General features: G+C 41.2%; 1 protein-coding gene across 2 annotated transcripts in view; it reads right to left on the bottom strand.

The window, feature by feature from the left end:
- MCCC1 (methylcrotonyl-CoA carboxylase subunit 1) overlaps positions 1–12408 on the bottom strand; it is a 63883-nt gene extending 51475 nt beyond the window's left edge. The window contains exons 1-4 of one of the 2 annotated variants that reach the window (XM_060011060.1): positions 12221–12408; positions 9567–9613; positions 6635–6771; positions 3502–3597 (exon numbers count right to left, since the gene is read on the bottom strand). In XM_060011060.1, coding sequence (XP_059867043.1) covers positions 3502–3597; positions 6635–6771; positions 9567–9613; positions 12221–12309 — 369 coding nt within the window. In that variant the 5' untranslated portion in view covers positions 12310–12408. Of the gene's footprint in view, positions 1–3501; positions 3598–6634; positions 6772–9566; positions 9614–12220 lie in introns of those variants that run through there. The other variant, XM_060011061.1, reaches the window with a different exon arrangement.
- Positions 12409–18799: the final 6391 nt, after the last annotated feature.

Below are 18799 nucleotides of genomic sequence, written 5' to 3'. Positions count from 1 at the left end.
GTTGCATTTCTACCAAATGATGCCATGGACCACACTTTGAGTAGTGAGACTAGACGATTTTGAGTATCACGTATCCTGTGCATTTTATATTTGTAAAATGGCGGTAATAATACTGTCTAATGTAAGCTCAAACATGCGATAAGTACAAAGTGACAATTATGTTAAAGTCCCTGGATTCCTAAGGGCCTTTTACTCCAAATGATAACTAAAAAGCTTTAGAAACAAGCATATTTTAAATACCTGTGTGTATAAATTAGTGCCTACATTGTTCAGTCTAGAAACTCTGATTCCAAAGATGCAGAAACACATAAATACAAAACAACTGCATATATTCATTAATTCAAATTAATGACCCTCTGTGCCAGGTCATGGAAATGTTAGGAGGTAGAGAAAATAAGTCTCAGTTGTGGGTTCTTCTCTTAAACAGAGCACAATTGAGTTGAGGAGTCATGATATGCATTAAAATTTTTAAACAAGAAAATGGCTAATTAAGTATAAAGATGACTGGAACAGGAAAGCAAATGCTAAAGGAAAAGGGAGACATCAGTGTGACTGGAGTCAAGAAAGTAATTGTAAGAGGCAGGAATTCCAGTGCCAGTGAAGGGCAAGACTGCTGCAATTGACTCCTAATTATTCTGCCTGCTGTGTTTGTTACCACCCCACCTTTGCCCCATCCCACTAGCCTATTCCCCACGGGCAGCCACATGATCTTATTAAAATATAAATCAGATCACCTCCCTCCCCTGCTTAAAATCCTCCAATAGCTACTTAGAATGAAATGCAAACTCCTTACTAAGGCCTATAATGCTCTAAATGATGCTGCCTCTACCACTCTCAACTTCATCATCTACCACCTTCCTCCTGTGTCAGTTGGTTTTCCAGCTCCAAATCCAACCTTCCATACTGAGTTAGTTTGGCGACAGGGCCCTGCAAATTACTGTTCTTGCCACTTGGTTTCCTATCAGGTTCCACCAGCAGGGGTCACTGTAGGGAAACTGGAAGCCAGGGAAGCTTCCTGTTCTTCCACCCTGGGCAGCAGCAGTTCCCGTGTTTAGTCTCTCTTGGAACTTCCAGAACCAGCCTCATTATGCTCCCTGCAGCCAGGTAGGGCCCCTCTATAGAGAACTGAGTAAGAGCTGCAGAAGGTCCTTCCTCCAACCTCTTCCTCAGCCCAAGGGGTCGTTATCAGTATCTGTAGTTTTATCATTAGGTAATTTCAAAATACTTTTTTCTCTTCTAGTCCTCTAACACTGGTAGAACTAATCCCTAAATTAATCTCCCTCTGTTGAAATATCTAATGGAATTTCAGTTTTACTAACTGGATCCTGAATGACACAGCCCCTCATTGCCTTCACTCCATCCACACTGAATATTTTTGTCCCTTGAACACAAGTTTATACTCATCTCAGCGTCCTCCCATGTGACTGAACCTTCCTTGTCAAGTGCTTCATATGGCTGGCTCCTTCTCATCAGGCAGGTCCCTGTTCAAGTGTCACCTCTTCAAAGAGGCCTCCACTGATCACCCTATTAAAAAGCATTTCCTAACCAGTCTTTACTCCCTTATCTGGCTTTATTTTCTTCCCACCACTTATAACATTCCGAGTTATATTAGTTCTTTACCCATTTAAATATTGGGTTGGCCCAAAAGTTCGTTCAGGTTTTTCCATAACATCTTACAAACAAACTTTTGGGCCAACACAATATTTATTTTCTGCCTCAACTACAAGAGTGTAGCTTCAGACACAGGGTATAAACCGTGTTAGTCATTGCTGCATACATGCTTTCTTTTTTTTTTTCTTTTATACATGCTTTTTAAAAAAATATTTATTTGTTTGGCTGCATCAGGTCTTAGTTACGGCACGCGGGATCTTCGTTGCAGCATGTGGGATCTTTCGTTGCGGTGCTCAGGCTTCTCTCTAGTTGTGGTGTGCAGGCTCCAGAGTGCATGGACTCAATAGTTGCAGCACATGGGCTCTAGAGCACGTGGGCTTAGTTGCCCCATGGCATGTGGTATCTTAGTTCCCCAACCAGGGATCGAACCTGTGTCCCCTGCATTTGAAGGCGGATCCTTTACCACTGGAAGTCCCTGCATACATGCTTAGAAGCTGGCACAAAGGAGGAGACCAAGTAACGTTTGCTGAGTGAATAAATGCATGAATGATATGAGAAGGAGGAAAAGAGCATTTCCAGCACACGGAACAATATAAGCAGATGCCTAGAGAAATAAGCATGATGTGTAAAGACAGAGAAAAGTTCATTGCAACCATTAGAAACAAGTGACGATGAGAAATAAGTTTTGACAAATACTGGAAACTCTTAAATGCTAGGCTGAAGAGTTTGAACTTTATCTTGTAACCACAAAAGATTTACTCACTAGGGAATAGGATGAGAAAGGGGTGAAGTTATTGAGAAAAAAAAAAAAGAGCAGGTGGTAATAATGAAACAAGGGTTTAAGAAACATCTGTCTTACATCTGTCTTGCAGTAAAAACAACTGCTAGCAGTTATCTATCTAGCACAACTCATTGGATGGGCAAGGGATTTAGAAGTAGGGAAACCAGCTGAGAATCAGAAATCCAGATAAGAGATCATAAGGTCTGGCTGTGTGATTAAAAAGAACAACTTCTGGAGACATTTCAAAGAAAGATTCAACACAAGTTGGTTCCTATTTTATTTTGAAGGATGACAGATACAGTAACAGCAAACTTTTGAGTCTGGGATATTGGAAAACAGGGAGCGGGGCCTTAGAATGAGACTGGGAAGTCAAGAGGGAAAAGGATTTCTTTCTTGATTCTATTTTTCCTTGTAATTTAGAGCACCACCTGTTTCTCCCAAAGAATCCGATGTTCCTAGGATCTGGCTTTGAAGGTAGAAGAGCTGAATTCCCTCTTAATTTAAATTTGTAATTAAACCCTCCCTCCACCTGTTTCCCCAAAGATCTAAAGTGCACAGGACTCAGTAAGACGGTAGCGTGGCTGAGGAATGAGAAGCCACACGCCTACTTTACAATAACAATCCCATAATCAAATGTAAAAATCTTGGAAACAGCTAAACATAGAGAACGAGTTCTGTAAATAATAAGCAATTTTGTGTAACCTGTACAAAACTTATTCCTTGGGGCTTCCCTGGTGGCGCAGTGGTTGAGAGGCCGCCTGCCGATGCAGGGGATGCGGGTCCGTGCCCCGGCCCGGGAGGATCCCACATGCTGCGGAGCGGCTGGGCCCAGTGAGCCGTGGCCGCTGAGCCTGCGCGTCCGGAGCCTGTGCTCCGCAACGGGGAGGGGCCACGACAGTGAGAGGCCCGCATACCACAAAAACAAAAAAAACCTTATTCCTTTTGCTATGCAAATTTCTTCTTTTTGGGGGCCATACTACGTGGCATGTGGGATCCTAGCTCCCCAACCAGGGATGGAACCTGCGGCCCCTACATTAGAAGTGCAGAATCCTAACCAATGGGCCGCCAGGGAAGTCCCTGCAATGCAAATTTCTTCATGACCCTTTTACCTGTGCAGCGGAGATCTTGGCCACTTGAATGATTTTCTCCATAGAAAGGTAGCTCTGCTGTGAGGGAGCAGGGCCGATGGAATGTGCTTCATCTGCCTGTTGAAGGAATATTACATGCTTAAAAGACCACACAGCTGGTACACACTAGTACGCTATACAGAACTGCTGCTGGGTCATCTTATTATTATAAATAAAAATGCTGGCTCCTAAGAACAATGCAAGAATTGAGAAACACAAGCAGCAGCTCATGTCTATGTTATAAAAATAAGCCAGTTTGGAATCTTTCGCAGGAGGAGGGTACCAAAAGTTGACTTTTATGTATAAAACACACAGAGTGAAATTAAAGTGCCTTGGGTTAGAAGGCAAGAGGCATTAGTCACAGTATTAATATTAGCAACAATAGTAACCTTAAATGTAGTTAATGCCAAAAATGTACAATTTGACAAAAGAGACAAAATATACAACAGATGTATACAGTAAGAAATAAAAGTTTCCTTAAGTTTATATACTTATTAGAGTATGATAATACCCCTTCTATACATTTATGAACTATTTTTATATTGTCCCTTAAAACTTTCATATAATCATAGCACCCCTTGAGGCAGACCAGATACACAATATCATTCATTCATTCAAAGACTTACTGAATGCCATGCTTTGAGGTGAAGCTGCCTATACATCAGTAAATAGGACAAGTGTCTCTGTCTAGAGGAAGAGACAAACATCAAACATACATTCACACACTTAATGACAGCTGTGATAAAGGCCAAGAAGGAAAAACAGAGGACACAATGCAGGTAAGAGGAAGAGGATCAGGTTTAGTCTGGTCAGGGAAAGGCTGGGAGGGAAGGTCAAGGGGCTCCTTGACCTGGGACCTGGCCAGGCAAATAGGAGGAGGGGGTGGAGTTCGGAACAGGAATGGAGATGGGGCCAAGCCTCACTGGCAGAGAAAACAACACATACGAAGGTCCTGGTGTGGGAAGAAATCTGGCTCATTTGAGGGACTGAAGGAGGCTTGTGTGGCTGGAGCAATGAATAAGGGGTCAGGGACCAGACATGTGACTGGAAGACAGCGGGATGCAGATTTCAGAGGGCCTTGTGCGAGGTTAAAGCTTTGGATTGTCTCCCAAGGGGATACATGATGAGACTTTTTAAAGTATGTGTTTTTAATTTAAACTTTTAATTCCACAATACACAAATCCATTCTCATTCTAAAGACTGTGAACAATAATACAGAAGCAAAGGAGTCCTTTGGCATTGCCCCTCTCCCTCACTCTAAACTCCTTCCAGATATAATCTCTATGATCAATTTGGGACATACCTTTCCATATCCACATTCCTATTTATTTGAATATATTTATATAAACACACAACAGTTTTAGTTTTTGTTTTTACACCAATAGGATCAAACTCTAGAGTCATCTTCTGCAATTGCTTTTTTCACTAACAGTATGTCTTGAGAGCTCTTTCCTTACTAGTACACACGTCTACCTCATTTTTTTATAACAATTGCATAATGTTCCACAGTATGAAGGTGCCATAGTTCATTTAATCAGGTACCTCTAAATGGACATTTAAGCTGTAATGGCAAAAGGATGCCAGCAGCATCTTGTGCATGCCTCTAGGTGCACATATGTGTGAGTATGTCTCTGGACAGAGATCTAGAGGAGTGTTTGCAGGGCTGGGTGAAAGATATGACATTTTAATCGCTCCTGGTTAATCATCCCTTGAAATGGTGTCACTAATATACATTTCCATCAATAACCTAATTTCTAACCACATTAACCAACACTGAATATTATCCATCTTTTAAATTATTGATAATCTGGAGGATGATAAAAAGGTTTAAAGCATTTAAAGCATAGGAGTAACATGAAAAAATCTGATTTTTAAGCTATCAGTCTGGCTGAAGTGTAGAAAATATTGTGAGAGGGGGTCAAGGGTAAAGTAGGGAGACCACATACAAGGCTACATACAGCATTTGACCAGGCGAAGATGACAGCGGCTTTGACTTAAGGTGCAGGTGGAAGACGGCAGAAAGAAGTGGAAAGAAATGTTTGAGAAGCAGAATTAACAGCAATTGGAGATTGTCTAGATGGGGAAGGGGGAAGGATGTAGAGACGGGAGGAAGATGGGAGATATTCAAAGACTTCCAGATCTCTGGCATTATTATTTTTATGAGCGATGGTGTTGCCACCTACTGGGTTAGGGAAGTCTGCAAGAAAAGCATGCTCAGTACAGATGAAAGGTGAGGAGTTCAATTTCAGACATATTGATTTGGTGCCCATGCAGGTGGAGGTGTTGAGTGGGAGGCTGGATAGACATGTATCATGTTCAAAAGAAAGTCTGGGCTAGAAATAGACATTTGGCAGTTTTTAGCAAAGCCACAGGACTTGATGATATGATCTAGAGTGACAGTATACAGTGAGAAAAGAAGAAAATGGAAGATTCTTAACAGGGGAGAGGAGAAGGACTCCACAGCACAGGAAGACAACTAGCCTTGGATGGGAAGAGGACAGATGCAGATGCAGCGAGCAGATTCTGTGGCAGGAAGCTCAATTCTACGTCCTCTGTGACTCAAGATCATCTGCTGAGAATAGGTGGTAGAGGGAGAGTCAGAGGTTGGAATGGAGCAAAACTGGTTTGAGATAGTCCCTGCACAGAATTCAAGGGAAAAGTGGCAGTGTGGAAAGCCCAGGTGAAGCTGGTTGTAATTTTACAGTTAAGTCAAGGCTCAGAAACATTAAATGACTTGTCTAAGATCCCTTGGCCAGTAACTGGTAGTTGCTAAGACTGACCTCGAACCTTTTCCTGGTACATCAGGGATCTGGATATGCGCCACTGACAGTGTGATCTGTGGGTCAGCCACCTTCTCTGAGCCGTTTTAACCAATCCTTGATGAGACAGGACCTTGCCTAGAAGTCACCTACACCACTAGGCACACAGTGTAGTTTCACTGGTGTTACGTTTGGAAAAGGTTCCCAAGATAAATTTTTAGTGAGCAGTTTGAACTTACCTACTTAGACACTGTTAATACTAGCAAATATAAACCGTCAACAAAGAAGTAAAATACTGACACAATAAACAAATACAATCACTTACAAAATTTGACTTCCAGTCTTTAACAACGTACCATGTCAACATGCATGGAATTCCTGTCGGCCTCACTATAAACAGCCACAGACTGTACACCCATTTTTTTGGCTGTTCGTATCACCCTGCAGGCAATTTCTCCTCTGTTTGCAATGAGGACCTTGGTAATGTTTCGTCCTGTTTAAAATACCATGAAAATCATATACAAATGTTACTGGGGAATTAAGGAATGAGAATGCAAAATATAGTTGTCCCTCAGTATCCATGGCGGACTGGTTCCAGGACCCCTGCAGACACCAAAACCCACAGATGCATAAATACTAATACTATATAAAACAGTGTAGTATTTGCATATAACCTACCCATGCCCTCCAGTTTACTTCAAATCATCTCTAGATTACTTATAATACCTAATATAATATAAATGCTACAGGGACTTCCCTGATGGCACAGTGGTTAAGAATCTCCCTGCCAATGTAGGGGACATGGGTTCGAGCCCTGGTCCGGGAAGATCTCACATGCTGCATGCACCACAACTACTGAGCCTGTGCTCTAGAGCTCGCAAGCCACAACTACTCAGCCCATGTGCCACAACTACTGAAGCCTGTATGCCTAGAGCCCATGCTCCACAACAAAGAGAAGCCACTGCAATGAGAAGCCCATGTGCTGCAAGGAAGAGTAGCCCCTGCTCGCCGCAACTGGAGAAAGCCCGCGCACAGCAATGAAGACCCAACGCAGCCAAAAATAAATTAATTAATTAATTAGTTTTTAAAAAATGCTACATAAACAGTTGTAAGTACAATGTAAATGCTATATAAATAGTTGCCGGTGCATAGCAAATTCAAGATTTGCTTTGGCAACTTCCTGGAATTTTCAAATATTTTTGTTCCTTGGCTGGTTGAACCTGCAGATGCGGGACCTATGGATACTAGAGGGCCAAATGTAAATATTCTATGATATTAACTAGGTTATAAACATTTGTTTTGGTAAAATCAGCATAACAAAGCCTCAAATAACCATTTTAGCTAATATCAGTGCATTTCTTTTCAATGTCCAATATTTGTAGATGTTGCTACTTGTGTAGGGTAAAGTTAGACCTTTGCAGAGATAGGGTCTCTTTAACTTATAGTGTGTCTATTGTCTTTATTGCAGATTGTCTCTCTGTTATCTTCTTTGCCTTTCCTTTTTTTTTGTTGTTTGCTTTGGCTGCACCAGGTTTAGCTACGGGACTCAGGATCTTTGTTGTGGCATGCGGGATCCTTTGTTGCGATGTGCGAGATCTTTAGGTGCAGCATGCGCACTCTTAGCTGTGGCATGCATGCAGGATCTAGCTCCCGGACCAGGGATCAAACCCAGGCCCCCTGTATTGGGAGTGTGGAGCCTTAACCACTGGACCACCAGGGAAGTACCCCCTCATTGTGGGTTGTTTTTTTTTTTAACATCTTTATTGGAGTATAATTGCTTTACAATGGTGTGTTAGTTTCTGCTGCCTTTCCATTTTGACCTCGATTAGAATCAATGCCAGTGCGATCAGATCAGGGAGAGCTGTTAATAAGCCTTTAGAAGTCATGAAATTCAAGATACTCTTATTAACATAAATTCTTACTCAGCTTTTTCAATTTAAAATAAAAAGATGCTTTGTTAGGTCAAAGATCAAATTACAATAGCTAAAAAAAAAAAGCAGTTAATAATAACTAAATTTTAATACCTATTTTCTATGCCCCAGGTCCTCTGCTAAACACTCAACTTGGACTTAAATCCTCACAATCATCCTATGAAGTAGAGGCTATTATTGTTATCTCAATTTTAAAAATGAAGATATTAAGATTGAAAGAGATACTGCTTTCCTGAAATCATAGAGCTAAAAAAAATGGTAGCTCCAGGATTTGAACCCAGGTTAGCTTCACTCCAGAATGTGAGCTCTTCATCACTCTGCTCCACTGCCTCTATCCCTCTGTACACAGGGGTATGTGGTTCTTGCAATATAAATGAATACTGCACCAGTTCACTGGCATCAGTGTCATATGACATGTTATTGTATTAATAAATAAAATACACTTCCATCATCACACATGAAATAAATGTTTTTGACCGTTTATAGTATTTATTTTTCTCAAAAAATAAAGTTTTATATAATTTCAAAGTATGTATTTTGGGACTTCCCTCGTGGTCCAGTGGTTAAGAATCGGTCTTACAATGCAGGGGACGCCAGTTCGATCCCTGGTCGGGGAACTAAGATCCCACATGACACGGGGCAACTAAGCCCGCGCGCCACAACTGCTGAACCTGTGTGCTCTGCAGCCCGCGCGACACAACTAGAGAGAAGCCTGTGCACAACAACAAAGAGCCCACACGCCGCAATGAAGGATCCTGCGTGCCGCAACTAAGACCCGACGCAGCCAAAAAATAAATATGTTTTTAAAAAAGAGAAAAAGCTCAGCATCATTATAAAAAACAAACAACAAACAAAAAACTATGTTTTTCAACAAGGATCTATAGAACCCAAGCTGTCACAAGGGGTGCTAGGGTGAAGCATGCATGTATATGTTGGAGGAGGGGCTACACTCAGTCAACCGGAAGTTACACTTTTAAATGTTTACAGTTGGGAACTCCACGTAACACTTTTTTTGAAATAAAAAAAAAATTCCTGCTACTTGAAAGAACTGTTTTCAAGCACTGATTTAGACCATCATATTTATGCTTTTTCAATTCAATACACTAAAGAGGGTCAAACAAATAACAACATAAACATAAAATGTCCTTAACTATTTACCTATATAGACTCAAAAGCAAGAGAGATTTAACATAAGAGGTGAAAACCATTGACTCAATACTAAGAAAGTAATCATGAAAATTCAAAACTTCAAAAGTATATAAAAACTAATTCTATTATGCACACATTAAATAATTAAACATTTCCCTTTCTTACTTCATAAGCTGAAACAAGGCCAAATCGAAGAGGGTGTCAGTACCTGTGGTAGTTGCATACTTCATGACTCTTTGCTTCCAAGTCCATCCCCTATAAAATGAATCCAAATGGAATTATGATTAAACAGGATATGTAAGATCTGTCATTGTTCTCTCAAAAAATCTCAATTTTTAAAAACTTGCAACCAAGTCTAGATATGACTTTAGTTACATTTAAACCTTAAGCCTACAGAGTGATTCAATAAGATTTACTTTGTGGGAAGAAAACGAATCTAGAAATCAAAAGTTACGGTTCTGGCTGTTCTCCCTGGTACTAAGTGACCTTGAGCAGATCACCTAACCGGCTCATTCCTGAGGCTGGCAAATGACCATGGAGTTAGAAACAATTAGAAAGCCAAGGTACTTCAAGATCATCCAGTTCAGCTTGTTTTCAAACTTTTTTCACCAGAACCCAAAGTAAAAACTATGTTTGACTTCACAAGCCAGTACACACACAGAAGTTTCATGAAAGAAAATTGCCCCTATGTTTCGATAGTTCCTGTTCTATTCCATTTTATTAAATAAAATGTCCTGGGAAGACCCACAGCTTTGGTACTTGAGTTCCACAAGATGGTTTTCTCAGGAGGCTACTGCTTTCCCACATCTTTCCAATCAACTGACCTCGCTTTCTTGATCTTCAATGGGGAGGTGGGGAATCACAGCATCTTCCCATCACAATCTTCAGATACACTTACCAATAAGATTCAAGGCCTGTCCTGGGCAATGTGTCTATAAAATGGCTGCTTCTTGGTAAATTCAGCTTAAGACTTTGATTCAGTTTTAAGGACACTGCTGAACTAAAGTTTTCTTCTGCCATTTTCCAGTGTAAACCAAGAGACAACCACCTCCCACACACACCACTTAACTATAATCTTCTATCCCAGCAACGTTCTGATTGGTCTATTCCATTTTCCACCATTATCTACACTACAATTTAAAATGGCTTAAAAAACATTAAGAAGTTGCTTCCATGCGATTATTCCATCCTGATTCAAGAATTTCTATACCAGTTTCTCCTCGTTTTTAAAATTCCACCACTAGACTAGATTTCTTTGCTGAGTTACTAAAAAATCATGACACAAAAAGACATGTAAACACCCTATATACTGATAAGATTTTAATTCTACATGCCATTAACAATTCTAACATTTTCCAGGGTGACAACCACTTGAGAATGGTTCTATACATAATAGCTAAGATTTGAGAGGGAGAGGGAAGTGAGAGAAAATGGGTCTGTGTAATATCCTGAAGAGCCCTGGAAACCTAAGAAAAGAAAAATCAAGAGAAAAAGAAGAGCACAGTTGGTTTCATCAACTGTCATATTTTGCTCTGGGTCTAGTCCTACAATTAAGTAACTGAAAATCTACATCCATAACAATAACTTTTGGACAATAAAAGCAATAAAAAAAAACTTAAGACAGGGTTTCCCTGGTGGCGCAGTGGTTGAGAGTCCGCCTGCCGATGCAGGGGACACGGGTTCGTGCCCCGGTCCGGGAGGATCCCACATGTTGCGGAGCAGCTGGCCCCATGAGCCATGGCCGTTGAGCCTGCGCGTCCGGAGCCTGTGCTCCGCAACGGGAGAGGCCACAACAGTGAGAGGCCCGCATACCGCAAAAAAAAAAAAAAAAAAAAAAAAAAACAACTTAAGACAAATCATTGAGTCTGCAAAGGCTACATCTATGGATTGATTCATATGCATCAGATTCTGTTTAAGCCTCTTTACATTAATATTAATTCATTTAATTTGCACAGTCTAAGGCACTAGTATTATCTCTTCTAGGGATAGTATCATCACCTTCTCCTAGGTAAAGAAATTGAAGCACTGAGGATAATAAGTAACTTTCTCAAGGTTACTCACACACCCAGAGTAGCAAAGCTGAGACCCCTGCCTTCTGAGTGCAGAGTCTGTGCCCTTCAGCACTAAGCTATACTATGTTTCCAGAATGATGGAGGAGGAGGGAAGAGAAGGCAAAGGAAGCTAAAGAAGCTTGCTACCTGGAAACCTGAGGGTGTCTTCACTGCCAGTAATTGTCTCCGAGGCTTAAAATCTGAAAATGATCTGGAGTCAGGTTAGTTAGAGTGAGCCATCTGATAGCTTTGTTCAAATGTGTGTACAAAGCTGTTGACAAAACCTCTCAGCTCTCCGGAGACAGATTTGCTTTTGTTAACTTGAGTCATTTCAGCAAAGGGAAAGAACTCCAAGAGTCTTTAGCATCCTGGGGCCATTTCTTACCACTAGTGTAAACTAGGGCAAGTCTTTGACCCCTTCGGACTTCACCAGAAGCGGGATCATAACAACGCTCCCCGAAGAGGGAATGCAGTGAAAACACAGTGTTAATGATTAGGAGCTGTACAAGCGTTACTCTTGCCCCTATGGCGAGGGGAGCATGGAGACGGCAGGTTCAGCTCCACCCCTCCCCCACTCCACAAAATTGGACAGAATGCTGAAGGCTGGATGTGTGGAAGGGAGAAGAAAGTGTGTGTCTCCCTCCCGATGCCGAGACTGAAAGCAGAACCTCCCCCGGCCTGGGCTGGAGTTTTTCTTCCATCCTCCCCTCCTCCCTCTCTATCCTCGGTCCCTCCGCGCCTCTCACACGCCGCACGAGTCCATTCACCCCGGGCCCCGACACTGATCCACCGCCCCTCCACCCGCCGTTACCTCGGCGGCAGCAGCAAACTCGGGACTCGCTGCCATCGGTTCCTCTCCGCCGCCACCAGCACGACCGACAACGCAGAGGCCGCCGCCATGTCCCTGCAGCCCCGTCACTCTCCGACGCTTAGACACAGCAGCTGTGCTGTGTCCCACTCACTGCAAAACCTTGCCTCCGCTCTGCAAGCCTGTTGTCCTCCGCCGGCCACCGTCCAGGTCAGAGCCAAGCAATAGGTGAACCGAAGGGGTGGTGGGGGCGTCTCCACCATAACCAATCAAAGAACAGAGCAGGGCTTGGGTGGCGGTGATTGGCCAGTCTGTCCGCGTGCCGCGGGGGTGCGGTTCCCGCTCCCTCCTCCCCTTGCGCCAACCAGAGGAGGGGTCGGCTGTGTCCTCAGCCTTCCTTGGACTCGGATCGCTGTTTCTTCCCTAGGCCCTCGGCGTTCCTTCGTTCTGGAACCCTGCTCCTGACCGTTATTATTAAAGCCGCAAGGAAACGGGCGAGGCAGAGTCATGGGGAAAAAGTCTAATGGAGTGGAGAGCTCGATAAAATTCTCTAGTGATCTCAAGAATGGATAAAATAAAATAACTACAATTAAATTTAAAACCACCCTGAGCTTTTAAAAAAGTGTTTTAACGGACTGTTGAGGAAAAGAGGAAGTCAAAACCGAATTGCAGAATATCTAGAAAACAAAAGTACTGAAAACACTACATATAGATGCTTATTTGATTTAACTAAAGCCGGGCTTATAGGAAAATTATAGTGAACGTAAATTAATCATCTAATTTAAGGGTTAGAAAAAAATACATAAATAAAGCATAATAAAGTAGTAAAGATTTTTTAAAAAGAAATAAATGAATTAAGAAAACTAATATCGAAGCACTAATAAGTCCAGGAGTTCAGAAAATAAATCAATAAAAAAAATAGTAACTAATCTAATCAGAAGTAAAGGGGAGAAATGCACACTTGCTATGATTAAAAAGAAAAAAAAGGTAAGTGGGGAAAAGGTGCAGGTATAGGAAAAAATTATAAATTTGTAAGAGACTATTTTGCTCAACTTTAAGCAAATAAACTTTGAAAACCTGGATGAAATGGATGCTGTTCAAGATAAGAAAATACAGTTTACCCAAATAGATCCTGAGATAGAAAATCTAATTAAACCATTACCACAGAAGAACAAGAGAATATTATCAAAGACCTATCGTTCCTACTGCCTTTATTTCCACCTTCACCTCCATCCCCAAAGTACGTGACTCACCTTGTTTCACAAGGAAACTCCACCAAAATGGTAAATACTAGTTGACCCCAATGCTATTAGTTCTGACCCAGAGCACAGAAAAAATTGGAAGTCCTCCAAAATCTTAATGAGGTGAGCATAACATTGGTACCAAAATCTAACAAAGATAGCACACACACACACACACACACACAACTATAGTCCAATTTCTTCACTTATGAATATTAATGGGAAAATCCCAACTATATTACTAACTAAAGTATCTGGTAGCATATGGAAAGAGTAATACACCATGATTAAGGTTTATTACAGAAATGTAAGAAGATTCAATATTAATATAACTAATTAATCTTATTAATAGTTTAAAAGAGAAAAAATTGTATCATGTTCATAGATGCTTAATAGGTCTTTGATAAAATTCAACATTCATTCTAGATTTTAAGACTCAATAATTCAAGAGTGGTATTGGGACAAGTGGCAAGCCCTCTGGGGGGAAAAAAAGTTGAATCCCTACTCACTCCTCATACCTAACACTAAAATAAGTTCCAAATGGTTAAAAGATTAAATATAAAAGATGAAATCAGGGCTTCCCTGGTGGCGCAGTGGTTGAGAGTCTGCCTGCCAATGCAGGGGACACGGGTTCATGCCCCGGTCCGGGAAGATCCCACATGCCACAGAGCGGCTGGGCCCGTGAGTCACGGCCGCTGAGCCTGCGCGTCCGGAGCCTGTACTCCGCAACGGGAGAGGCCACAACAGTAAGAGTCCCGCGTACAGCAAGAAAAAAAAAAAAAAAGATGAAATCATAAGAGTGCTAGAATATATCATAGGATATCTTAAAGAAGGAAAGGTTTTTCTAAGTGTAACACAATACTCAGAAACTATAACAGAAAAAGAATTGATAAATTCAACTACATAATTTTTTTTGAAAATCTGCACAACTAAACATATATATAGAAAAAAAGTAAACTAGGAATAATTTTATAACTTATCACAGATGAAGGTCTACTTTCCTTAATATATAAATAACTCCTACAAGTCAGTAAGAAAAAATATCTATAATGCAAGAGAAAAGCTTCAAAGAATATGAAGAGACCAAGGGAACAGAATAGAGAGCCCAGAAGTAAACCCACGCATATATGATAAACTAAGCTTTGACAAGGGTGCCAAGTGCACCCAATGGGGAAAGAATAGTCCTTTCAATAAGTACTGTTGGGAAAACTGGACATCCACATACGAAAGAATGAAACTGGACCCTGCCTTACACCACTAGAAGAAAACATAGGGAAAATGCTTCTTGACATTGGTTTTTTATTTTTTAGATATGACATCAAAAGCAAAGGCAAAAAACGCAAAAATAAAGTTGGGACAACATCAAGCTAAAAAGTTTCATCAGCAAAGGAAACAATCAATAAATGAAAAGGGAATCTGCTGAATAGGAGAAAATATTTACAAACCATATGTCTGACAAGGGATTAATATCTAAAATGTAGAGAGACTTTATACAACTCAATAGCAAAAAACAAATAATCCAATTAAAAATGGGCAAAGGACCCAAATAGACATTTTCCCAAAGAAGACATACAAACAGCTAACACCTACATGAAAAGGTGCTCAACACCACTAGTCATCAGGGAAATGCAAATCAAAACCACAATGAGATATCACCTGTTAGGATGGCTATTATCAAAAAGACAAAAGATAACAAGTGTTGGTGAGGATGTGGAGGAAAGGGAACCCTTGAACACTGCTGGTGGGAATGTAAATTGGACAGTCATTATGGAAAACATCATTATTCAGAGTCCTCAGAAAATTAAAAATAGAACTACCATATGATTCAGCAATCCCACTTCTGGACATATATCTGAAGGAAACAAAATCAGTATCTTGAAGAGATATATGCATTACCACCTTTATTGCAGCATTATTCACAGGAGCCAAGATATAGAAACAACATAAGTATCTGTTGACTGAATGAATGAATGAAGATTATACACACACAAACACACCACAGTGGAATATAATTCAACCATGAGAAAGAAATCCTGCCATTTGCAACAACGTGGATGAACCTGGAGGACATTATGCTAAGTGAAATGAGCCAGATAAAGATAAATACTGTATGATCTCACTTATATTTGGAATTAAAAAAAAAAGTCAAACATAGAAACAGAGAGTAAAATGGTGGTTACCAGGAGCTGATGGGTGGGGGAAAAAGGGGAAATGCTGGTCAAAGGGAACAAACTTTCATTTATAAAATGAATAAGTTCTGGGGATCTAATGTATAGCATGGTGACTCTAATTATGATACTGTATTGTATATTTGACATTTGTTAAGAGAGTAGATCTTAAGTATTCTCATCACCTGACTGTGGTAATAATTTCACAATGTATACATATACCAACTCATCACATCGTACATGTTAAATACATACAATTTTGCTTGTCAGTTATACCTCAATAAAGTTAAGGGGGAAACTAACAAGTATAAAGAAAAAAAAAAGAATATGAGGAGTTCACAGAATAGGAAACGTAAATAAATGTAAAAGGCACTTGACCTTATTACAAATCAAAGAAATACAAATTAAAACTATAGGGCTTCCCTGGTGGCACAGTGGTTAAGAATCCGCCTGCCAATGCAGGGGACACGGGTTCGAGCCCTGGTCCGGGAAGATCCCACATGCCGCGGAGCAACTAAGCCCGTGCGCCACAACTACTGAGCCTGTGCTCTAGAGCCCATGAGTCACAACTACTGAGCCCTCACGCCACAAATACTGAAGCCCATGCACCTAGAGCCCGTGCTCCGCAACAAGAGACGCCATTGCAATGAGAAGCCCGCGCACTGCAATGAAGAGTAGCCCCTGCTCGCCGCAAACAGAGAAAGCCCATGCGCAGCAATGAAGACCCAATGCAGCCAAAAATAAATAAATAAAAAAATAAATTTATTAAAAAATAAAACTATAATGATATACCATGTTTCACCTGTCACATTAGCATATATCAAACATTTAATAACACTGTAATTAGTTAGGGGCATGAGAGTGTTATCATTATTGAGTGAAAATTGGTACAACCATTATGCAGAGTACTTTGGTAATAGTTATCAAAATTGCAAATTCACAAAGTTTTGAAACTAGCAAAGCTATTTCTTAGAAATCACCCAAGATATACTCACAGATATTTGAAATGATGCCTGATTAAGGAAACTTACTGTTTCATTGTTGGAAATAACAAACTAATTAAAAGAGACTGGTTAAATAAATGTACATTTATTTGGATTTAATGGATATTTATACATTTAATGGATTACTGTGCAGCCACTAAAAAAAGAATGAGACAGCACTATATGTACTCATATATTAAGATTCATTGATGAGTGAAAAAAGCAATGTGCAGAACTGTGGTTATTATTTTATCATTTGTGTAAAAATAGGAGAAAGACAAAACATACATGCTTATGTATGTAGCAATAGCCTCTGGGAAAGAAAAGTTGTTGGCTCCAAGACAGGGACAGGATAGCAGGATGGTGACAGCTTTTTATTATACACCCTTTTACATACTTTGGATTTGTTTTGACATAACTTCAGACTTACAGAAAAGCTACAAGAATAGTACCCTTCACCTATAAATCCCAAGTGTTTATATTTTACCACATTTGCTTTATCTTTTGCTCTCTGTGTACCTACACACACACACACACACACACACACACACACTCATATACTCATACTTTTTTTTCTGAACCATTTGCAAGTAAGTTGCAGACATGATGCCCTTTTTTACTCCTAACTACTTTAACGTGTATTTCCTAAAACAAACAGATTCTCTTACCTCTACATGCTCTCTGAACCTGCTTGGGCCTGATCCTGGATGTACCATTTCCATCTTGCAATTGATTACTGTTAGACCCATCCAGCTTCCTTACTTAGTGGATTTGACAGAATCCAGCTCAAAAATGGTCAATTCCGGATATATGGTCACTTAGTGTCCCAAGGTCAAGTGTTCCAGGAGCCAGTAACATGCCAAGAGCTGTTTCTCAAAGGGTATATATTTCTCTGCTGCAAATGGCATGGCCATGGCCTTGCTCCAGAATGCCCAGGGCCTGTTATGATTCTCCCACTAGAGTTTGCCAAAAATTTCGTGCTGTACCTTTACCCACTGCTGAAACCTCCAACACTGTAAGGTCTGTCTGAGTGTCTGGCTCAAGCAGCAGGGCTGATTGCATCGTGGCCTGGAGTTGCTGTACTGGTCTTTCCTGATCTGGCCCCACTCAAAACTGATTGCTTTCTATGTCACCTGGTAAATGGACCAGAGGAATTTTCCTAGCTGTAGAATGTTGTCACCAGAACCCAAAGAGGCCTAACTGGCTCTGTGTTTCCTTCTTTGTGGAAAGGATGCAAGATGAAAAACATCTGTATTTTATTTTGGAGGGGATATTCTGGCAGGTCCTTGATCATCTGTGTCCTTAAATACTTCAATGAAGTAGTCAGTCCCTGAATCTTCATACCTCCTGGAACACATATGTTTAACCAAGGCGTCCAGCATAATAATTGCTCCATGCTTGTCCTGTATAATTAGCATGATGTCATCAATGTAGTGGTTCAATGATATTCCATGGGACGTCTGTGCAGTCCAGATCGCTTTGGATTACGTTATGACAGAGGACAGGAGAGTTGACAAATTCCTGGGGCAAAGCTATAAATGAATATTACAGAGCATGGGCCAACAACTAGCCTTCGTAGAAAGGCAAGTCAGACCGAGCAGTGGCTGGTCCATAGACTGTCAGTGCCAGGGCTTGAGAGGCTGTTCTCCTGGGGGTGTGCTACATCTGGGGCAGAGTTGGAAGCAGGCTGGAATCAGCCCTGCTCCTATTACCTTTTGTATAGGTTCCCATTAAACCACTTTTCTTTGTGTATGCACTGGAATTTCTTTTTTCTTTTTTTTTTTTTTGCGGTACGCGGGCCTCTCACTGCTGTGGCCTCTCCCGTTGCGGAGCACAGGCTCCGGACGCGCAGGCTCAGCGGCCATGGCTCATGGGCCCAGCCGCTCCGCGGCATGTGGATCTTCCCGGACCGGGGCACGAACCCGTGTCCTCTGCATCGGCAGGCGGACTCTCAACCACTGCGCCACCAGGGAAGCCCTGCACTGGAATTTCTATATGCGAGTTTCCCCACAGAAGTAAACCAGTAGTTCTACCTTGACGGTGGACGTGGGGTAGACTGCATCCAAGACAGCCCCCCCTTGATTTCTACCTCTCCTGGTCTTCACTCCTACATTGTACCAGGGATGGTCAATGTGGCCAACAGGATACAGCAGAAGTGATGTCATGTCACTTCTGTGATTAGGTGGTCGT

This window comes from Delphinus delphis, chromosome 4 (genome assembly GCF_949987515.2).
Source record: "Delphinus delphis chromosome 4, mDelDel1.2, whole genome shotgun sequence".
Taxonomy (NCBI): domain Eukaryota; kingdom Metazoa; phylum Chordata; class Mammalia; order Artiodactyla; family Delphinidae; genus Delphinus; species Delphinus delphis.
Note: the sequence above shows the minus strand (reverse complement) of the source record. Positions and strands in the feature narration are given on the sequence as shown.